The 25,035-nt window shown below is 34.1% G+C and overlaps 2 protein-coding genes across 2 annotated transcripts; one reads left to right on the top strand and one right to left on the bottom strand.

The window, feature by feature from the left end:
• Positions 1–304: 304 nt before the first annotated feature.
• Positions 305–8,244, top strand: LOC131962416 (V-set domain-containing T-cell activation inhibitor 1-like). Its single transcript, XM_059327417.1, has 6 exons — positions 305–371; positions 2,582–2,908; positions 4,314–4,586; positions 5,798–6,103; positions 7,031–7,123; positions 8,138–8,244. The coding sequence occupies exons 1-6, from the start codon at positions 305–307 to the stop codon at positions 8,242–8,244; spliced, it is 1,173 nt and encodes a 390-aa protein (XP_059183400.1).
• A 2,976-nt stretch (positions 8,245–11,220) lies between these two features.
• On the bottom strand, positions 11,221–22,423 carry chrnd (cholinergic receptor, nicotinic, delta (muscle)). The gene is made up of 12 exons (XM_059327155.1): positions 22,355–22,423; positions 19,917–20,062; positions 19,574–19,618; positions 19,358–19,467; positions 18,188–18,343; positions 17,466–17,575; positions 15,985–16,185; positions 14,898–15,009; positions 14,409–14,523; positions 13,377–13,587; positions 11,893–12,011; positions 11,221–11,403 (listed from the first exon to the last, which is right to left on the bottom strand). Exons 1-12 carry the CDS (start codon positions 22,410–22,412, stop codon positions 11,221–11,223), a joined length of 1,566 nt encoding a protein of 521 aa, XP_059183138.1. The 5' UTR covers positions 22,413–22,423.
• Positions 22,424–25,035: the final 2,612 nt, after the last annotated feature.

Below are 25,035 nucleotides of genomic sequence, written 5' to 3'. Positions count from 1 at the left end.
AAAATGACCCTATTCAGCTGTAGTGTCTCCCCTTTAGGTCATATTTAATTAATAGCTTTAATCCTTTAATTTGCGAGAGGGATTTTGTACTTTATCTGCTATTTAAATCCAAAAGTTTCTGTTATTGTGCTGAAGACAGAATGGTCTTTTAGAGCTTTTGGTTTCAGGTGAGAGCATCATGTGGGAGGAGGCTGTCTCCTTGGTTTAACTCGCTCGACGGGACAGAGAAGTTCAGTTTCCTGTTGGGACACGAAGGAGAAACACTGAAGTTATTAATCAACATTAAGATCTTTGGTCATTAAAGATGGCAGCATATGAATATCTTCTCCTCTGTTCTCTCCTGTGGACTTTCTCCCCAGCAGAAGGAAAAGGTGAGCAGACATGAAATACTAAAGAAAATACACCTGACATAAACTCTGCTTATTACTCATAATAAGTAAATATTTGTTGACATCATTTTTTTCTAATAATAAAACACTCATAAACATAAAGTATAGAATTTCTAATAATTTGTGGAAATTTTTAATTATTTGTTGACAATAAACAACTAATTTAAATTACTTATAGAATTACTTATATAAGTTCACATTAATGTTTTTTTTTAAAAACACTCATTAACATAAATTGTATAATTACTAATAATTTGTTGACATTGTTGATTATGTTTTGACAATAAACCACCAATATATAAAACTTATAAAATAACAAATAATGTGTTGACATTATTTTTTTTTAACAATAAACAGTTCATTAACATAAATCATAAAAAATAAAATTACTAATACTTTGCTGATGTTATTAATAATTTGAGAATAAACCACTGTTTGAAATAAATCATAGAATAACTAATCATTTGTAAGAAAATATTTTAATTTATATTTTTTTTACATAAATGATAGAATTACTAATCATTTGTAAACATGCTTTTTTAAATTGTTTTTTTTTTTTTACAATAAACGTTCATTAACATACATTATATAATTAATAATTTGTTAACATTTTTATTTTTAGTACAGTAAAATACTGAAGTTTAATTAATGCTCAATTAACCATTTATTAATTAATTAAATAATTAAAAAATATAATAATTATTATTATATTATGAACATTTTAACAAACAAACAAAAATATTCAGAAGTTTACCTGAAGCTCAAATCAAATGATTATCTTCCATATTTTTAATACAAATAATTGTCTTTTTGTTAATTTCCTTCCACTTCAACTCAACAGGGAAAAACAAAGGGGTCATTTTATTAAAATAATAATAAATATTTGGAAAATATCCACTTGATTCAGTTAACAAAGCCAACTGGAGCTTTAGAATAAACCTTTGCACAGAAGGTGTGTGTATTTTATCCTCCATCAACTAAGATATCAGGTAATATCACATGGTGGAGAAAGTTTACAGTACACAACATGTTGCAGGGATTAAATTACCAACATATCATGTTTCACCTTGGACACTGGCCACGAGTGCAGCGTGCTTTTCCATTGTCTGTCAATGGAAAAAACCACACATATCCAGAGCAATGATTGTTTATATTTAAATATTTCCTGCTCTTTGTTTTTTTTTCTTTTACATCATTTGATGCTTTAACCTTCTGAAATCTTCGGCTATTATGTCCGTTAAAATCTGTTAAAAAATCTTCACCATGCCATGTTGGTATCAGTTTTTGATCAAAATTTTGAACCCAAAAGAAACAAAGGAAAAAAAAAAAAATGGTCTTGAAAATTATGTTTCACACACAGAAATGTACATGTTGCAAATAAGAACACAGGTTGCAAATATAACATATAACAGGTACAATGAGGATAATATCTAGTTTTATATTTTTAAAGTAAATATATTTGACATTATCTCCAGTTTTACTTGGCTGAATATCATCAAAAAAAATCTGACATGGAGTTTCAAGCCAGAACTTTAGAGGGAAGCTGATGGAGAGACTCAATGTTGCTTCATTTTTATGTCTTCACATCAGGAAGAAGTAATATGCAGGTGGTTTCATGGACTCCAGAGGGTTAAAAAGTTTTTTTCTGTGCAATTTTACACCAGAAATGTTACCTGAACACTTTTGACGAGAAGCTTGTTTGTCTTCAAAACAGCATTCTCGAAATCTAAAAGGTTGAAGAGAAAAAAAGAGGTTTTATGATTGAATCTCCAGAATGTGCTTTTCCATTGTCTGTCAATGGAAAAACACCCACATATCCAGAGCAATATTTGTTTATATTTAACATTATCTATATGGGTAATCTCATGGAGTACACAAAATGTATCAGAAAAAGCAAACAATAAATTGACTTATCTTACTTATTTTTTGACAATAAACCACTAATTTACATACATTATAGAATTACTAATAATTTGCTAGCATTATTATATTATTTTTTTCATTAAAAGAATGAATACTTAACATTATTATTATTATTTTACAATAAACCACTCTTTGAAATACATTACAGAATTACTTTTCATTGGTAAACATGCTTTTTAATTTATTTATTTATTTATTTTTTTTTACAATAAACCATTCATTAACATACATTTTATAATTAAATGAATGAATGTGTCTCCTGTCTGCAGAACTGACCATCACCTGCCTGAGCTCGGAGGAATGCGTGCTGCCGTGTCAGTTTCAGTCTGACGGTAAAGGCGCGAGGATCATGTGGTACAAGAGGAAGGCCGTGGTGAGCTGCACGCGCTACGGAGACACCAGCTTCGTGGTCGGACACAACTCTCCTGCAGACAAGTACAAAGACAGGACGGGCCTGTTCGTGGACCAGGTCCTGGAGGGAAACGCCACGCTGCTGCTGAGGAACGTCACGCCGCACGACCAGGGGAAATACTTCTGCATCACCATGACGGCGCCGCGGACCGACGAGTCCGGGATCATCTCTCTGGTGCTGAAAGGTGCATGCAAGAAGTCACTGTTCATTGTTTTATGCACTAAAGGGACTGAGGCCAAGCAGAGTCGTCAAATAGTGCACAAATGCCGTAAACCTGCATTCTTTCTAACGGCCACCAGGGGGCGACTGCACTGGCTGCAGAAAGGAGACAATATTATTAAAGAAAACGAGTCATAAAACATAATATAAAAATCTTAAATAATTCAATTAATTAATTAATTAATTAAAGTCTTCAAAACCTTCAAAAATAAATAAATTAGAACATAAGATTTTTAAAAATATAAATAAGTGCTGAAAACCAAAATTAATTAATTAATTAATTAAAACATAATGACGTATTTTGTTTAAATAAATAAAAGTCCTGAAAATCTTCAAATATAAATTAATCAAAACATAATAATCCTAAAATCATATACCGGTATATATATATCTTTTTTTTTAATTACTTAAAGTCTTGGAAACTGTCCAAAATAAATAAATAACAACATAATAATCTTTAAAAAAATCTTCTAAAAATAATTGAGTTAATGGCATCCTAAAAACCTTTAAAAAATTCATACATTTAAAACATAATAATCTAAAAATCTACAAAGAATAATTTAATTTAATTAAATCCTGAAAACCTAAAAAAAACTTTAAAAATAAATACATTAAAACACATTAACCCTATAAAGCCTGAACCATGAAATAATTGCCAGAAAATTCAATTTTTTTTAAAACCGAGTGCTTATTAACTTGCTGACGAATTTTAAAAAATAAATAAATTGCATATATGAATTCTAATTTGTATCATATTTGATACATCAGGTCTTTTTGTGCAATTTGTTGCTCACAGTTTGTTTTTCTTGAACTAACAAAAACATCAAACAACAACATTTTTAACTTTTCCTTTTTCCTCAAACATGCAAAATACATATTTTTTCTATGTAACACAACATCATACATCTGCTGATATGAAGTTTTTTAATGCAGCAATGACTGATCCATTCGTGGAACCTGCATATCATTTTTGCTACATCCGGTATTTTTGTGCAATTTGTTGTTCAGTTTGTTTATCTTCAACACATGTATACATCAGGTTTTTGATGATGTAGAAGTCTCAAAAATCACTGTATCTAATATGATACACATGGCTTTATAGGGTTAATCTAAAAAATCTTTTGAAAAATATATAATAAATCTAAGTCTTGAAAACATTCAAAAATTAATAAATTTAAAGACCTAAAAATCTTTACAAATATAGAGAATTACAAAGTAAAACATTGACCTCTGAGCTACAGTGGAGTAGTTGTATAAAGTTGCATAAAAAGGAAATATTCAAGTACAGTACAGGAACCTAAAATGTGTTAAATAAAAGTTAATTTCTTGGTTTATTTAGCTGTAACCTCTCTATCTTGACTGTTTGGTAGCTCCGGTGCGGGAGGTTGACGTGGAGCTGGTCGGTGACTCGGTCTCCTGCAGAGCTGAAGGAATCTTCCCGGCTCCGACTGTCTCCTGGTCCACGGATCCTCCCACCGACCCTCGACTCCTGCACAACAAAACACACACACAGAAAAACCAACTCGGCTTCTACAACGTCCAGAGTTCACTCACGCTGGCGGGAAACAACGCCACAAATCTGACGTACATTTGCTGCGTTTCCTGCGACTCAAACAGTAAAACAGCTTTCATAAAACACGAAGGTAATTCATATTTGCTGTTAAATTTACTCTACAGGTGGATGGGGTAATTTTTTTAACTTCTAGATATCACCGTGAAAATTCACCAGTTTGTTATTTACATTAAGACAATGTTTTTTTGCATTACAAGTTTTCTAAAATGTTATGTTTAGATATGGAAATGAGGCGTGAACTCATTAAATTATGATTCATTTGTTTTAACACATTTATTTTTGAAGTTTTTTTTAAAAATTATTTTAGGTTTTTAAGGTTTTCAGGATTTCATTGAATTAAATTATTTGACGATTTTTCATTTATTATGCGTTTTCTTTAAGGTTTTCAGGGCTTCATTTGATTTAATTAAGTAATAAAAAACAATTATATATATATATATATATATATTAGAATGTTTGTATTATTATATTTGGATTTATTTTTCTTAACCTTTTCAGGACTTTTATTTATTTAAAAAGAAATTGGTGATTATGTTTTAATTAATTATTAATAATATAAAATATATAAAAATATAAAATAATAAATGTTCTTTTTCATTACAAGTTTTCTGAAATGTTATGTTTAGATATGCAAATGAGGTGTGAACTGATTAATTATGCACTAATTTGCATATATTTCCAGGACATAAATATGAACATTATGTAAACATTCTTTTAAGTAGTTAAATTATTTTATTTTGTTGATATAATACATTCAAGTCTTTTTACGGAAGGAAATTAGGATATCTCCTTTTGTACTGTCGAAAGTCATTAAAAAAACTATTTTTGTTATGTTTTTACGCACAAAATGTTCTATAAATCAGGGTATGAGTGATTGTAGAAACCTTCACAATATAGTTAGGAATAAAACTGGTCAGTTTGGTGTCTGTAAGTGGAGCTGAAGTTGAGATTTATGAAAATAACTCATTTTGAGGAAATGGCCTTTAGAGGTTTTTATACCTTCTTAATGCAAATGACCATTTGAAGTCAAAATATTGAATTTAATTCACAGCAACAACAATATAGAGCATGTAAAACATGTTATATTGTGCAGGAGAGTGGGAGCTTTCTAACGAAGGTTTAGACTTCGCTCACTGTACCACACTCTGCAATAGAAATCTACAAAATACAGTAAAATACACACTGAAATGTTTGTTTTGAATGATTTCTTTCCACTTCTCTGAAAGAAGTCATGTCATAGGAGAAATGCTCTTAAACTGTCTTTCTTACCTTTTGTTGCAGCGTCTGTCTCGGTCTCTCTGGGCGACACTGTGATGGTTTCCTGCAGTCTGCCTCACGCCGCGCCTCGCAGCTTTAACCTCACCTGGAGGCTGAGAGGACGGGACAGGAGCGTCCCCATCCTCTCCATCTCCAGGTCCCAGCTGAAGGTCTGGGACCAGTGGCAGCCTCACGTCTACAACAACCTCTCCGCGTGGAGACACCTGCACCTGTACGGCCTGAAGCCGGAGCACCAGGGAAGCTACACCTGTGAGGTCAGCACACCTGAAGGAACATACGTCACCTGGACGGACGTCACAGTTACTGAAGGTGATTACACATAATGTGGCCCTTTAGAGATCTGAACCCCAAAACGGTTTTCATTTATCGTAGAAAGAAACTGTAAAAACAGGCATTATATTCTGAATTTGAGCTTTCCGACTGTCCTTGAATGGATCACAGGTTATAAGAGTTTCCATTAGAATAACTGACCGAAACAAAGCTTTAAATGTTGATATTAGTGTCAGAATGTCTTTATTCTCCATGTGTCATTTAAAATTAAGCGTTTGCCCGAACCAGATCCTGTTAAAAACATTAAATTCTGCTCCTCAGAGACAAATATTCACTGTCCGTTTACACAGAGCAGAGAGGAGAGGACAGGAGAGGAGAGGCTGTTTACACAGAGCTGAGAGGAGAGGACAGGAGAGGCTGGAAACAGGACAATAAATGGAGACACGATCCCCCCCCCTTTTTTGTAAAAGTGTTGTATTTATAAATTAAATTTTATTCCAATTTTTTTTAATTTATTGATAAAACAAATGCAACTTGCATTTTCCCATATGTCAATATCACTGTGTTATTTTGCACAAAATACATAATAGAGTTATTCCCACTTCCAGTCAGGATCTGTTTTTAACCTTTTTAACCCTTTGCAATGGGAGCGCTCCCATTGCTGCTACAAACGAAAGCAGCGTGACAAATATTGGTGCAGCAAGACATTTTATGCTAAAGGGGAAAAAAATGCATAGTGAAAATATGTGGAAAAGGCTTCAGAACCCCCTTGAGAATTATGTAATTTTTAGGTTCTCTTCAGTAGTAAAGTAATCTAGTGTTAGTTGTCAGTTCATCCATGAGTACAATGTAAACAGAACCTGCTTAGAAATAATTCTGCTGACTTTAATGGTCTTAAATATAATCCAATAGAGCCCGTTGATGTGTGTTGAGTTTTGATTGATGTCTTTCTTCTTCATTTTTCAGACTATTCAGGGTACATCTATGCCATCGTCATCGCTGGACTCATTTATTTGCTGATTCTTTCATATGCAGCGCTGGCGTTAGCCGGCTTTTACAGTAAGTCGTTCAACTTGTTGGATAGAAACAAAATGCTGCATGACACACCCTAAAAACTGATCACATCCATCTGCATTCTGGTCATGTTTAAGATAGATTCAGGTCAGGGTGTGTTTATCTTGACGAATAGCCAAGGCAAGTTTATTTGTATTGCACCTTTCAACAACAGGGCAATTCAAAGTGCTTTATAGACACAAAACGACCAGAAAGAGACAAAAAAATAACCACAAAGACACAAAAACACAACAAAAAGGCACAGGTTGAACACAAAGACAAAACAATGAAAAAAGTGGCACACAACGACCACAAAGAGACACTAAATGACCACATCTTATATTATTATATGAGATACTAGGCTAATTTTTATTTCCTGGTGAAACAAATAGAGTAAAAAAACAAACACAGCAAAAACAACATTTTTACAAAATGACAAGATAAGTTTGTGGAAACAAATAAATACACTGTGCTACATATTTTCTTACGATATTTTTGTGGTTTTTTTTTATTCTTCTGCTGCTGTTAAACTTTATTTAACTCTATTTATGTAATAGGGACTTATGTGTCTCTTTGTTGTGGTTGTCTCGTGTGTCTTTGTGGTCATTTCGTGTCTCTTTGGGTCTGTTTGATGATATCTGTGTCTTGTGGTCATTTTATGTCTCTTTGTGGTTATTTTGTGTTTACTTGTGGTCATTTCGTATCTCTTTGTGGTCATTTTGTGTTTCTTTGTTGTTTTGTGTCTTCAAAGAGACACAAAACGACCACAAGGAAACAAAATGACCACAAAGAGGCATGAGACAACAACAAAGAGATACAAAATAACCACAGAAAAACAAAACAACCTAAAGAGATACACAACGACCAGAAAGAGAAACAACCTTAGTGTTACCAAAGAGATTCCGCCCTCATCTGCACACACCACCTCAACTGCATCTTTCGGGCTGCTAAAAAAAGTTTTCTGCATGTTTTAAATCCTGAATTCAAACTTGTACCACTAAATGTTTTTCTCTCTGACAGTCAAACAGCTGAGGAGAGCCGCACGAGAGAAGGAAGAAGGAACCTCGGAGGCTTTGAACGTCGAGGTGAACGCCGAGTCAGTCGAGGAGGAAGACGCAGAAGATTAAATATGATGACGAAATGAAACAGAACAAATAACTGCAGCTACGAATGATAACAGGACAGTGCATGAGAACTAATCTGACACATACTGATAGTGGTACATTGTCATAAAAAATTAGTGCAAACTGGACATCAATTTTGACATCTAGTGTGAAAAAAATATGATGGAAAAACTTTTTAAACTTTTTAAACATGAACATTTTAAATATAAAGTCCAACCAAAATAACATTAAGTCAGAAATAATGTTTTATTGTAAATAGAGGAAAAGGGGTCTAAAGGGACATTTTTAGAAAGGCTTCTTTTCTTTCAAACTAAATAAAAAAATAGCTCAGATACTAAATAATCTGATTTATTTTGATTTTATTCATTGATTCAGGTATTGAGAGAAAAACTAAATATTCATCTGTGCAGCTTTTATATATAAATCAAACTATAAATATTCTATTTAAATTTTTCTATTCAAAATTCTTAATTATTATTTTTGCTTTTCTCCGCATTTTATAACCCGTTAAAATTATATTTTTCTCAAGGTCCTGAAAGCTTTGTTTCACCTGCTAGGAGACTAGGAATTTATTGTTAAATTCAGTCCTGAAACTTCCAGCAGAAACTCACTCATATTCAAAAAATGACGACAAAGAGACATAAAATGAACACAAAGAGACACAAAATGAACACAAAGAGACACAAAACGACAACAAAGAGACATAAAATGACCACAAAGAGACACAAAACGACAACAAAGGGACATAAAATGACCACAAAGAGACACAAAATGACCACAAAGAGACACAAAACGACAACAAAGAGACACAAAATGACCACAAAGAGACACAAAACGACAACAAAGGGACACAAAATGACCACAAAGAGAAACCAGACAACCACAAAACCACAACAAAGAGTCTCTATTACAGAAAAAGAGTTAAATAAAGTTCAACAGCAGCAGAAGAATAGAAGAATCACAAAAATATTCACTTATTAAGCAACAAAAAATGTAGCTACCAAAAGCTAACAGTCATATTTGACAGTCAAGCTTTAGTATTTTATGTTTATTTTTTTCCACAAACTTATCTTGTCATTTTGTAAGAATGTTGTTTTTGGTGCTTTGGTTTTTTTTTTACTCTATTTGTTCTCTTCGGCAGGATATAAAAAAAAATAGCTCAGTATCACGTTATAACATGAAATGTTTCTCAATAAAATGTAAAAAGTTAATGTTATGACATAAAACTTTTTATGTTATAATGTGTTAAGTTACTATTGATGCTTGGCTCGAGTCAAAACGAGATTCTGATGCAGATTTTCTTCATTTATTGTGAGTTTGATGTTTTATTTCCCGTGTAACAGCTTTCTTATTGTCTTTTCTCACATTTTATAGATGACATTAAGCTGTGTTCATGCAGTAAAGAAGGATCCGTTTCTGTATTATTCTGACATGATTTCAATGAACAAAGTTAATCAGACGAATGTGTCATAAATATCCCTTTTTAATACTGTGACTGTGTGTTTCTGTATCTTTATATTTCAGAATAAAACGTTAATAATAACAAAGTGTTGGTGTGAAATCTGTGAAGCTCAAACAAACCCAGCAGGAGGAACAAGAAGTGAAAGATATTTGTGAGAGGAGGAAACCTTTAAACAAACACATGTTGGTATTTAATCCACTGCTGGTGTTTTTATTAAGTGGTGATAATAATAATATTCATAATGTGCTCCGACCTGTCAGACAACTCCACACGAAGCCTCCGCTCAGCTTGAAACCTGATATTTGGAAAGAGAATTTCACTTTCACTTAGCCGGCTGTATTTTTCCACAGCAGATTTATTATTTTAAGCATTAAAAGGCTGTTCCTAAATCCTTTACTTTATTTTTTTGTGCTTTTGTATTGGTTCTGATATTTAACATATTTTATATATTTAATTATTTGTCTCTTTGTATTTTCACTATGTACTGCTTTTGCAAACTATTTTTCTATTGCTTCTTATATTTCATTTAATCTATGAGTCATTTTATATTGTTTTTGTGCTTTTTTATTTGTTCTGATATTTAACATGTTATATATTACATTTTTTAATCTTCTTTTTATTCTCACTATATACTGCTTTTTTCAAAGTTACTTTTTTGAATCAATTCTTATATTTTATTTAATTAATTTGGAGTCTTTTTATATTGTTTTTGTGCTCTTTTAACATATTTTATATATTTAATTTCATCTCATTTTATTTCACTATGTACTGCTTTTGCAAAGTTTTTTTATTGCTTCAGACATTTTCTATTCTATTTAATCAATTTTATGAGTCTTTTGATATTGTTTTGTGATTTTTTATTTTTTTATTGCTACTTTATTTAACATATTTTATATATATATATATATATATATATATATATATATATATATATATATATATAAATATCTTTTTATTTTCACAATTTGCTGCTTTTGCAAAGTTATTTTTTTATTGCTTCTGATATTTTATTAAATTAATTTTAAGAGTCATTTTATATTGTTTTTGTGCTTTTTAATTATTTTATTGGTTCGGATATTTAACATATCTTTTTAATTCATTGCATATTTTTTAATTTTCACTTTTTACTTTTATATTTTATATATATATATATTTTTAATCCGTTTTTTATTTTCTATAATATTATACTGCATTTGAGTTTTGAAAAACTGTACAAACAATATTTAAAACGGATTATAAAGTATGTCGGACTGGAATATTTAACCCAAAACCAAATAATAGAAACAAAAATCAAAATCAAAAGGTGCTGAGTGTAAATGTTTATTCAAACCACACAAATAAAATTAAAATAGTAACAAACTGAAATACTTTTTCACTTCAAATTTCAAAGAAAAAACACACACAGCTACCTGGAAAAATAATAAGAATAAGAAGCAACAAACTTCTGGATTTAAACCCAAACTTGTGTTGTCTAATGTGTGTGTGTGTGTGTGTGTGTGTGTGTGTGTGTGTGTGTGTTACAGCAGGCGTGGGTTTTCCTCTTTGTAGTCGTGTGTGTCTCCTTTGAAGGGGAGGTGTGGCGGGTGGTTACAGATGCCCATCAGGAAGATGATGATGGTGCCGAAGGTCATCACCGGGGTAACCAGGAAGAGACAGAGGCGGTCCACCGTCCGAGCGATGCCGCTCCAGTTATCTTTCTCCTGCAGACACAACGGGACACACGCCGGGTTTACATGTTTGTGGACACATTTCGATACTTATATTTTTTATATATATTTATTTATATTTTCAAGTCTTTTAACATATTGTTTACTGCTTTTCTTTTCTAATTTTTTCATATTTTATTTATTCTAATTACATTTTTTTCTGCTTTTTTAAAGTAATTTTTTTATTGCTTCTTTGTATTTTCTAATATATTCTATTTAATTAATTTTGCGGACAGAATGGATCACACACCGGGTTTACATGTTTTACAAATTTTGATTGTTATATTTTTTAAATATATTTAAAAAACAAAAACAATTTTAAAGGTCTTTTAAATTTTTTTTTGTGTTTTACTATTATTTTCTTTTAATTGCTTCTTTTTTTTAACATATTTTATTTGTTTAATTTTATATCTTTTAATTTTCGCTTTTTACTGCTTTTTCAAAGTTTTTTTTATTGCTTTTCTCTGCAGTTCTCTTTCTCACCTCGTTGTAGTCGTTCTTGTTGCGCATGTGTTTGATGATGTAGTTCGCTCCGTCCACAGCCGGCTTGATCTCTGCGTACAGCTGATCTGTCACTCCGCCATCGTCCTGAGGCTTCACAACTACACACACACACACACACACACACACACACACACACATAAATACACACACACACAGACAAGGTGAGCAAATCTGTGACAACGTCCCAGTTCTAGCAAACCAAGCACAGAGCTCATCATGGCCTTTTGTCCCACATAAGACCAAGAAAATTAGGTTAAAACTGGTCTGAAAATGGGTTATGGTGAGGAACTTTAATGTCCAAGGTAGAAGGAAATTATCTTTGGTTTCATGGAACTAAAACAGAACAATGCATTCAGCAAAAGTGACAAATATCTGGCTCTATGGAGCTTTATAGTGAGTTTCAGCTCATTGTTTATCTGTCCAGCTGCAACTTTACTGTTCTGGTTCCCTCTCACTGCTCTCACAGCATCGTTTTCAGAGGAAAAGCTGTAAAAAGAGACTAAATGGAGAACACAGTAGAGCTCTTAGCAGCTAAAGATAAAGATATTTCCCTCAGGAGCTGGTGGAGACCAAAATAGAGCTAAAAGAAAGTGAATATTGGTGTCCTTGGACACTTTTTTGCCATTTTGTCACTATTTTTGCTTGAGAAATAAAGCAAATACAGATTATTGCAGATTATTTCTGTGTCAGACTGATTGTTTCTGTCCTAAAAGGTATTAAAATATAAACTGAATATTGAATATTGGTTTCCTTGGGACACTTCAGGCGGACACAAACACAAAGAGTCCTACTGAATCATGGTGATCTGTGACTGCTGGAGGTCAAAATATGTTCATATCAACTTAAAAAAGATGTCACAGCTTGTTCCTGCTGCACCCAGAGGCCAAAAAGTTACTGCAGGTTTAACTCTATGGAGTCTTATAGGGCTATTTTGTCCATTTTTGAATCCTTTTCATGTCTTTTTGTGTCTTTGTAAGTCATTTTGTGTCTTTTTTAGTTACTTTGTGTCTTTTTTTGGTCATTCTGTCTTCTCATTTTTTGTCTTTTTTTGGTCATTTTGTGTCTTTTTTTGGTCATTTTGTGTCTTTTTTAGTCCTTTAGTCCAACATAAAATGTGGTTTTGAATCTTTTTTTTACTTTCAAAACACTATCATGCTCATGCAAAAAAAATTGAATGTTGCAAATGTGAACAAATGTGTTAAATCTAACATATAAGAGGGTTCCATCCAGTTCTATCATTTTATACTAAATATATTTGAGCTTGTCTCCAGTTTTACTTGGTATATCATCATCAAACTGAAACTGGCCTCATGGAGTTTACAGCCAGAACTTTAGAGGTAAATTTACAGTAGGGCTCCACGCTGCTTTGTTTTCTAGTCTGGATGGAGTCAACAAGTCATGATGTGGAGCTTCTGGAGACTCCAGAGGGTTATTAACCAGTGCTGAGTGCTGGCTGGTCGTACTTGCTGCGTGTGTGGCTCGTGCTGTCAGTCCGTGTCTCTGCGACTGCCTCTCGAACATCAGCTCGCTGCGGGACTTGACGCTGTAGTACTCCTCGGCCGAGGCGATGTAGCCCACCGAGCTGGACCTGCGAGGCAGCGCTCCGTCCCAGGCCGGCTCCTCCTCCGCGGGGCGGGACATGCGCAGGATGCGGGGCAGCCGCTCCAGGAAGAACTGCACCAGTCAGTCAAAGGTTAGTCTCATATATATACTATATATATATATATATATATATATAAAAGCACCTTTTATATATGCATACAGTCATGGAAAAAAATATTAGACCACCCTTTTCGTCAATTTCTTGTTCATTTTAATGCCTGGTACAACTAAAGGTACATTTGTTTGGACAAATATAATGATAACAACAAAAATAGCTGATAAGAGTTTAATTTAAGAGCTGATATCTAGACATTTAACATGGTTTTCTTGATAATAACCAAAATCATTGTCAAGAAAACCATGGAAAATGGCTAGCTATTATATTATTTTAAGTGTTTTTTTAAATGGTTTTATTGGTTTTGAGATTAATATATTTAATATATTTAATTTCATATCTTTTTATTTTCACTATTTTAAAGTTTTTTTTATTGCTTCTGATATTTTATTTAATTCATTTTATGAGTCTTTTTATGTAAATAATATAAATATCACATTTTTATATTGATAATATAAACATATATATATATATATTATTTAAGTAATTTTATAAATCTATCTATCTATCTATGTATCTATCTATCTATCTATCTATCTATCTATCTATCTATCTTTTAACATTTTATATATTTAATTTCACGTCTTTTTACTTTAACTTTTTACTCATTTTGTTTAATAGTTATTTTCGTATATTATTTTATATATTTGCATTTGTCAACAAAAATAAACGTAATGGTATCGTGTGCATTTTCAGGCACATTGGAGTGTGTGTGTGTCTGCTTTTTGTGTGTTATAATGAGTGTGTTTGTGTGTGTGTGTGTGTGTGTGTGTGTCACCTTCTTGGTCCAGTCAGACATGACGTGTGTGCTCGGCGTCCTGAAGTGCAGGTTGAGGACGACGACGCAGTTCAACACGACCACCGTCACCAACACCATGATGAACATCAAGTATCTGACAGCAGCAGAAGGGAAAACTTGACTCAAAGAAACTATTTGTTTTCCTTATAAGAGAGAACGACTCGTTAGAGGGCCGTTCACCATCATCACTGTCAGTTTGTTGCTCTGACTCTAGAGGGTCAGGTTTGTATTCTGTTAGAGTTAAATGTACAGCTGCATCTCAATAATTTAGGACATGGGTTTCAAACTTGCGGCCCTTGTAATGATATTTTGTGCCCCCCACCTTGATATGAAAGTTTAATGTGAGTTTTATATGAATGGAAGGTCCCTTTAATTAATAAAAAAAAAAAAAAAAATTGTGTCTTTTAAAAAAATTATTTTCTTAATTAATAATTTTCTAATTCTGTGTCTTTTTTGGGTGATTCTTACTTGACAATAAGTGGAACAGACATGGAAGTCTCCGGCAGCCTTTGAGAGATCAGCAGCAGGAAGACAGACTGAGCCAGCAGCACCGAGATGGACAAGGTCATCTTCTCACCACCTACACACACACACACACACACACACACACACACACACACACACACACACACACACACACACACACACACACACACACACACACACACACACACACACACACACACACACACACACACACACACACACACACACACACACACATCAGGTGACTGCATGAATCCTGTTCTCTAAAAAATCCAAAACCTCAAATATCCAAGATATTTTCCAGGCCAGTTTGCAGGAGAGCTCTGTTTGTGTTGGCTAGCTTGAAAACAGATTGAGGAAATTTTTAATGTTTTGAGAGGAAAAGATGATTGTTATTTTATAAAACTAGGAAGTAGCACGCTTTAAATTTCAGTGACATATAAAATATGTGTAATACAATTGATATGTGCAAAACATTCAATCTACCTCATCTATAAATTATAGCATTTTCAGTAGCCATTTATTTATCTTTATACTAATTTGTTACATCACATGTTCTTGTTTTTGTCCTTGTTTAGCTCGGCATTTTTAAAAATGTTTTTACTCATGTTGTTTTGTGTTATGATTGTCATAACTATGCACCTTATGCAGTGGCACTCAATTTTGTTGTATAGTTGCCTATATAATGACAATAAAGGCTATTTGATTTGATTTGAAATATCAAACCAGATGTTCGTTCTTTGCAGATTTAAGCCTCCATCCCTTATTTATCCAACACAATTATAACATAACGAGACAAAAAAACAAGCAACAGCTAATATTTATAGTAAATGTGTAGTAATGTGAATACAAGGTTTATTAAATTGTGCATTTAATCTAAATTCAGGAAAAAAACCCTCGTCATTATAACCTCAAACTGAATCAATCATTGACCCTAAAAGAAATTAAACATGTAGATGAAAAAAAAGGAAAATGTTTCCTCACAAGCCAACAAACGTTCATTCACCTTCATATAAAAGTAGAAGTTTGTGCATAGTGAGTTAGGTGAGTAAACAGAGTGTGTACTGACTGTCGGCGGGAAGGTAGTAGACCAGCGAGGCCAGGAAGGAGATGAGGACGCAGGGGATGATGATGTTGACGATGTAGAAGAGCGGTTTGCGTTTGATGATCAGGTAGAAGGTGATGTCCTGGTGCTTGTTGCTCTCCATGGGAATGTGCTTGTACGTGTTTCTCTTGGCCGGCCGGTGGTTGATCTCCCACTCGCCGTTCTCTGTGGGAAAAGCAGCGAGAAATTAAAAAAAACACGGAGAGAATAGGCAGAGAATATAAGGATTAAAGTAATATTCCATTGAGGAGAATATTTGACATCTAGCTTGCTGGGTTTTCGCTGCACAGTGACACGTCTTTGTAATTAGAGTAGTTTCTGCTTTCACGGGACACCAAATTTGTGTAGACTTTCGGTTTTTAGAGGTTAAATTTACACTTATCTTATCAGGGATGGGCAATGGGAGGCCCGGGGGCCGCATACGGCCCGCACCCTCACTTGAAGTGGCCCTAAGTACAACTACGTGCATTTGAGCATGAAATCTTAAAAGTGCAGTGTAAAAATGCACAAAAATACTTCTTGCAATAAATGTTGGTCTGCTGTCTGCTGCACTGAAAAAAAGAAATGACAGTAAGTGGTTATTTTTTATTTGCTTCAAACCTTTTGTATTCCTATTTATACTGTTATACATGCATTTGAGCAAGAAATATGTTAAGTTACTGCACTGTAAACATATTTAAAATTGCAGTTTCATCATATCTGGTTAAGTGCACGGTCCTATATGTGGCCCTGTGGTAGTGTCCATGAATAATTGTGGCCCCCTGCAGCATTTAAGTAGCCCATCCCTGACTTATATGCTAAATTACTTACTTTTGAAAAACACAGATATTCAAACTTGCATGAAGCCTTGCCCTTTGCTGATCGTTGGCGCCCCCCGGTTGTGAATCACTGCACTACACCACATCAACTACAACATGGCCGTTTCATACACTTGCACTCATTTTGCACTGTTTATGCACCCCCTCATGTAAATATCATACAGTATTTCTTCTTGTATATTATCCCCTTGTATTTATATTTTTATTGTCTCTTGCATTCTCTAATTTTGCACATCTATAACATTCTTTAACTGTTATTCTATTTTATTGTATTGGTGTTGTGCTGCTGCTGGAAGTGCAATTTCCTGAGGGAACCTTCCAGAGGGATTAATAAATGAATAAAATATTAATATAAGTGGCTTTCTAACACTCAAGGACACTGTACAATAGTTTGAACAAGACAAAACTGGGAATTAAAAAACAAGACACAAGAAATAAAACAAAACAAAGAAAGTGCGGTGCCAGAAAATAGTAAAACAAAGGAAAATAAAGGATGTGCACTGAAATCATGGAGTAAGCGGCTGAAGGCTCTGCTGCCCATAGTGGTGAGAAGTACAGAGAGGTAGATGGAGGAGGAAGATGAGGGAGTGAGAGGAGGTGGCAATGTGGAGTATCTACAATACGTACCTGTAAAGCTGGCCGGATCGATGATGATCCACTCCACCGTCCATTTGCTCGTTTCATCTGCTTCTTCTTTCAGCAGCATCCGGACCTCTTTGGCATTGTAGGTCAGAGAGCTGCAAAGCAACACGGGAAATTTTAACATTTAATTTGATCAATAACATCCTGAGGAAAACTTTGGGAAAAGCCAAAATGCTTAAAAGTGATGAATTTGCATGAAAAACAGAAGTGTTATTTTCTGCATAAACATCTGCAGTTAGTCTGAACTATCCTGTGAGTATTTGTGATTTTTGGGTTTAAAGTACGCTTGATTTGTGGTTTAGAAGCTCAACTTTCTGATGTTTGTTTGGTGGATTTCTGCACAAATCTTGTGATCCAACAATTGACATCTAAATCCTGATCAGTATGTTCACACTTCATTATTCTGATCTTTAATCTGTCGTCTAGACTAGACAATATTTTGAAAATACATAAACATATTAGAAAAAACTGTTTTTGATAAGTTTGATCCAAATACTGTCAACAGAAAATAGTTCCAGTTAAAAATGTGGAGTAATCTGATAACTTGCCTGTTTAAAGAATATTTGGATGTTCCAAAATTTCAAAAAAGAAACATTTTAAACTGTAGTTTTTCTTTACCATTCACCTTGTACAAATTTTCTTTTTCAGACAAGTTTTCTACAAGTGTCTTAAATACACCACAGCCTTTATGCAAACACAAATCTTACACAAATTTGAGCGTGCAGTTCTGCCAGTCGAAGGGGAAGTAGTTGACGTTGATGGAGCAGGAGGAGCGGAAGATGGCGGGAGGTAACCAGTAGCACAGACCAGTAGAATCCACCAGTACGTTACTGTAGTAGGCCACCTCGAACTGGGCGTCGTTACTGGTGAAGAAAGGGGGCAGGTAGGATTAAAGTCAGAGAAGAGGTTGAACTAAATATGCCATTAGTTTGACAATGCAACAATTTGTAGTTCAACCATTAATTCATAGTTTTATATTTAAGTAAAATCACAAGTGTATTAATCCCTCTTAAATTTCCTTTGTCATGCAGAGTTTGCACCATTACAAGCCGAAAAAAAGTATTTTTTAAAACAGCTGGTGCGGGCTTAGTTTCAAATTCTTCAAGTGCATCTGAAATGTAGATTCAAAGACATTCAGCCAATCCTTAAGACAAGACTACACTTGTAATACTTTGCCGCTTACAGCCAACAAAACTGAATGATAATCAGTCATTTAAAACAGAATTTTTTAGATAAAGAGTTTAATATCATCTGCATAGTGACTTATTATCTGTCCAAGAAGAAGCATATACAAGGCAAACAGAAGAGGACCAAGGATCGAACCCTGGGGCACACCACAAAGTAGAGTTTTAGATGAAGCAACACTGTTACACTTAATTTATAGTTTTATTTTTAAGTAAAATTACAAGTGTATTAATTCCTCTTAAGTTTCCTTTATCATGCAGAGTTTTCACCATTACAAGCCAAATTTTTTAAAAACAGCTGGTGCGGGCTTAGTTTCAAATTCTTCAAGTGCATCTGAAATGTAGATTTAAAGATTTAAGATAAAGAGTTTAATATTATCTGCATAGTGTCTTATTATCTGTCCGAGAAGAAGCATATACAAGGCAAACAGAAGAGGACCAAGGACAGAACCCTGGGGCACACCACAAAGCAGAGTTTATCACAAGTGTATTAATTCCTCTTAAGTTTCCTTTGTAATCACGTGATTATTCTGGGTTTTTTTTAGATATAAGAAGAGTCCAACAAGCTGCCAGCTCTTTAAAATAATAGCAGTAATTGTGTCAGAGCTGTACGACAGAAGTACGCTGTGTTTATTACACGTTTGGATGATTTTCTGTCTCCAAATATTCCAATAAACAAGAAGGAAATCTCACTTGTTCTCCAGCACGATCTCCGGCAGCCACACCATGTTGGTCGGCAGACGAAGCATCTCGATGCCGTCAAACTCTGTCGTATTCCACGACAGCCGGTAGTCAGTCCATGTCTATCAGCACACACACACACACACACACACACATCGATAGTTATCGGAAGTATTCAGGAAGAAAAAGCTGCCTATAAGGCAAAGTGAGAAAGTAGTGTTTACTTACGTGATCTATCCATACGTTCGTCAGCAGAGTCTCTGTGACTTCTTTCTACAAATGAGAAACAAATAAGAGATTAGAGAGAATCAACTCTGAATTTTTCTCTCTCATGTTTCACTTTAAGATAAACAGGAGTATCAAAACAGTGTATTTAATTGTTTTAATTACTCATTAACTATACTTTAATAACTGTTTTTACTGCTATAACTGCAGAAAAACTGCTTTTTGTAGCCTGGACACATTTTTTAGTATATATAAAGGTGTCGTACAATAGTATAATATATACAGAGACACACACGCAGACACACACAGATACACAGAGACACACACAGACACACACGTCCTGTACCAGAGAGATGAGGTTGGAGAGTGTGAGTGCGAGGTAAACATCGACGGCGTCCTGCTGCCTCTCGACGGGACGCAGCTCTTTGTTGTATCCTCGTTCTTTTATCAGGTAGTTGATGAGGCGCTCCTCCTCGTTCCTGCCCCAGCACTCTGACACACACACACACACACACACACACACACACACACACACACACACACACACACACACACACACACACACACACACACACACACACACACACACACACACACACACACACACACACACACACACACACGTTTAAGTCAACAAAACATGCATTTTTTCATGTTTTCATGTGTCATTTATGCAGCGTCATGCATTCATGAAACCCGTCCAGAACCAGCAAAATGTACAATCTAGAACAGATTGTGCAGTAAAATGTGTGTTGTATGTGTAAAATGTTCTCTGCAAGTGTTTTGTTATTATATCTGGTGTTTTTGAATTCATATTGCATTTTACTGCTGTAGATGTTTCAGGTTTGTGCTTGTTTTCACTCCTTTACACACTGTTGTTGTTGTAGTTGAAGCAATTGCAATTGAAAGAAAGTTCATGCAAAACAGTTTCTAAACTAAAGTAATACTTGTGTAATGTAACTCACACACACAGGAAAACAAACAGCGTCGGAGAGTGTGTGGATACTTCCATGCCGGTCATATTTCAGGGTATGATGGCAGCTGCTCTGTGTTCTGCTGCTGTAACACCAGCTGTCATGTACACACTGAGAGTAACCGGCAGACATTTCTCCCTTTAAACACTTCCAGCTCACCACACCGCCGTGTTTGTTTGTGTTTTACTGTCAGAAATATTGACTTTTTAATGAAATCAAAGCAGTCAGAGACTTTGACTGATACAAGTTACAAGTTGGAGGTTCCTAACATTAAAAAGTTGCATATTTTACTATTTTACTATAGTATTTTCATTGTGATCAATGTAAAATAATAAAGCAGAAATGTCTGTTAAAAGATCCTTAAACCAAAGTTGAAATAATAAAATTTATTGTCTCTGTTTGAGGAGCTGAAAATAATGAATTTTTGGCACTTTTTCTTCTTTAAAAAAGGCTAGAAAGGATTAATCTTAAACTTTTGTTGATACATTTTCATTAGTCTGTTGACTAAGGAGTCTATATAGTTTATGTCATTTCACTTAGAAGAGCTGCTAACAACTTTTCAGTGGAGTTTCAGTGTCAAAGTTGTTAAAAATGTTTTTTTTTTAAAACATTGTAAGCAAATCATTTTAGCATAGAAATAAAGTGAATAGAGATATTTATATTAAAGTACTAAAATAACCAGCAAGGCTCTTCAAAAACACATGTTCAAAATAAAAGCTCAATGTGTGGGTTATCTTTTATAATGAATCTATTAATAATTTCATAGCAAAAAAGGCCATAAAATTGCAAGAAAATGTCTGTCAGAAGTTCCTAAAGCCCAAGTTGATGTATTAAACCTGTTTGTTTTAGCCAATTATTATGATACCCTCAGAAAATTATGAAATATGAAGATTTTAGAAGCCAAAACCAGTGAATTTGTTTGTTTATAAAGGACTTAAAACAATCAATTATCAACATTTTTGCAGATTCATTTTATGCTGATCAACTACTTGTTGATAGATGCAGAGTTTAAATACTTTCACTGAGAAGAGCTTTAAATAACCTGTGTTACAAGCATTTAAAGAGGAATTTCTAACCTTGTAAGCAGTAAGCAAAGGGAAAAGTGCAGAAAATCGTGTGTGTTTATGCACTAAAATCAAATTAATACAACTGACGCTGAATATTTGCTGCTATAAGATACTAAAAGAGTCAGTATCGGCCTTCAAAGAGTCATCAAACAAACTGTAGCCCAACTTAATTTTGGATAAAACCAGCAGTAAAACCAGCAGTATAACAAGTTATTCTGTGGGTGATATTCATGATTAACCGATTATCTAGAAAATCATTAAATAGTTTAAAAAAAAAAAAGATTGTCACAAGTTTTTAAAGCCCAAGTTGACATGTTGAAACTCCTTGTTTTGTTCACCTATCAGAAAAATAATGAAATGTCTGCAAGGTGAGAAGCTGAAGTAATGATTTCTCTGGCATTTCTAGGACTTAAAAATGAATAATACTTGACCAAAAATGTTGCAGAATAAATTTCTGTCAACTTATTATGAAACTAACAACTCCAAGAGTTCATATTGTTTAGCGTTACAAAGTGTTAAAGAGTATTTTCTAACATTGTAGGCGAATATTTGAGGGGGAGAGTGCAGAAAATTGTGAATGTTTTAGCTGAAAATAAATAGAGATATTTACAAGTGGCTTGCTATCTTGCTGCTTTAATACTAAAATTGCCTTGAGAATCAGTCCAACTTTAGCTCAACTAAACTTTAAGACAAAGGCAGTTTGACAACTGTAGTTTAATGTATGTGTGAAGTTAAAAACTCACCAGATGAGAGCAGAGCGAGCAGGAAGACGGAGCTCAGAGCTGCAGCCTGAAGCTTCATGGCTGCTGAAGAAGAAGAAGAAGAAGCTCAGAGTCCTTTCAGCCGGCGACCTTCTGCCAACAGACCAGTGAGTGACGGGCAGCAGCTGCAGAAACACAGAGGAGAGAAAATAGAAAACAGGGAGAGAGAGAGAGAGAGAGGGGGAGAGCCGGTTGCCCTCACCTCCTCTCTGTACGGGAAACAGGAGGTCAGAGACAGAAACATCACAACAAACAGCTCAACTTCTCATTCACTCTAATACAGCAACTTTAATACAAACATGCAGCCCAAATTGCTTCACACAGCAAAAATAAAATAAATAAAAAGCAAAACAAATATTAAAATTTAAAAATAACAGTTAAACAATACCATGTTTAAAAGAGGTCACAGTAAATTTTGCCTTCATTTCCTTTGTCTTATCCATCTTCATTATGTATGAAAAAAGTTGACAATGACGAAAACGAAGGACATTTTCACTATAATTTTAGTTAGTTTTAGTTATTTTTGTAACCACACAATACAGTTTCAGTTAATTTTTTAAACTCTCATTTTTGAGAGGACCGGCCAAAATGTCCTCACTTTGCAAAAATGTCCCCACACTGTTGGTTAAAAATGTGTTCTGGTCCTCACTATGTAGGAAGTACAAGAACACGCACACACACACACACACACACACACACACACACACACACAGCAGGCCTAGACAGGAGGAGGACAGAGTGTAGGTACACAGAACATCAGAGGGTCAAATGTGCGAGAAAATGAGAGCAGAGCATAATAAGTTATAAATGTGACCTAACAAAGGTAAAGGGCAAATATTAACCATATATATTGTTTATACTGCTTGTAATTTGGATAAGATAAACATCTGTTCAGTATTTTAACGTAAAAGTGTTTGATTGTGAGGCATTAAAAGCCACAAAATGCAACGGGTCCATCAGACCCACAAACACTGGCTGAGTAACAACAATATGAACATTACACAAGGGTTAAAAATATATAAAAATAACAGTGCAATAACATGTATAAACGAGGACTGCGCGCAGTACTGAACGGGCCGTCGGGGCATGCTGCGTCACAGGGGCCAGTCTATACCACCCCTACGAATTTCATTGCCTTAAGTGTTATAGTGTGGCCACGGTACCAAATATGAAATTAGACTGCCACCACAGTGCCACCTAGGGGCCGATCAATAAAACCTTAACCCAGGGGTGTCAAACTCAAATACACAATGGGCCAAAATTTGAAACTTGAATAAAATCGCGGGCCAACATTGAACAAAGAAACCTTTTAATATATAACAAACATGTTTTGTTTTAACATTAAATATGGAACCAGCAACGCTTATAAACATACAATATATAACTAAATAGTGCAGACATGCAAAATCTAATTTCAAATAAAAAACACATCAATGTCATTAATTTATTAAATAAAAATCATATGCCTCTTTTCTATTTGCATCCTTCTGATTTAAATATCAAAATAAAGTTTTTCAACAGGTTAATACATTTAAAAATAAAATAACAATAATAAATCTAGTATTAGCGGTAAATGTGCCGTATAATACCGGTGGGTCAGCTTTTATAGTACAATAATAATATAATAATTTGGTATTGCCTCGCGGGCCAAATAAAATTACACTGGGGGCCAAATTTGGCCCGCGGGCCAGAGTTTGACACCCCTGCCTTAAAGGGTTATCCTCAGGAGGGCGTTGACAATAATTGTACCAAGGTTTGTATGATAATGCACAAACTATCCCTTTAATCCTCATACAGTTTCTGAAGGAGGACTCTTAACTGATATGTATAAGTTAGAAGAGGCAGGTAGCAATGGTGGAAAGTAACTATGTACATTTACTCAAGTACTGGACTTACAGTACAATTTTGAGGTACTTTTATGTACACTTTATGTAACTTTATACTTCTACTGCACTACATTTTGAGACATATATTGTACTTTTTACTCCTCTACATTTAGCTGACAGCTTTACTTACTTTTCAGGTCAAGATTGAAAATGAAAAACATGATACATTTAAAATGATTACCCATTTTTATTAATTAAACCACTTAAAAGTTTATTAGGTAGTTAAAATGAGCGGAGTGGAGTCATTTCACAGTGTGGTATTAGTACTTTTACTGAAGTAAAGGATCTGAATACTTCTTCCACCACTGTCCTTTTTACTTATTTTTTTTTCACTTTTCAGGTCGAGATTTAACATAAAAGATGTGCGAGTCGCAGCGTCGTGCGATGATTCCTTAGATCACCTCTCATCATATATATCTGTATATCCAGTATAGTCCTAAAATAAAGAAAAAAATTGTCTGAATATTAAGTAGTTAATAAAAAATGAATTGCATAAAAAAAGAAAAGAAAAAGCATGCATTGTGAACTCACCTTTTCAGCGGGAACCTTTATTACTCATGGAGCACGCTTACATGATTATTTACAATATTTACTCTGCTGGGGTCAAAAAGCTCCAACAGCTTTAGAGGTTTTGCAACTTTACCACAGGAAATTTGCACTTTGCATCCTGATGCACCAATAAATGCTCATTCTTCCGTTGAAGAATTCACAATCAAAGTAGTTTACATCCCTAAAACATGTCTAAAACAAATCTGCTCTCTAACATCAACATTATTT

The sequence above is a fragment of the Centropristis striata genome, chromosome 23 (genome assembly GCF_030273125.1).
Source record: "Centropristis striata isolate RG_2023a ecotype Rhode Island chromosome 23, C.striata_1.0, whole genome shotgun sequence".
Lineage (NCBI taxonomy): Eukaryota > Metazoa > Chordata > Actinopteri > Perciformes > Serranidae > Centropristis > Centropristis striata.
Note: the sequence above shows the minus strand (reverse complement) of the source record. Positions and strands in the feature narration are given on the sequence as shown.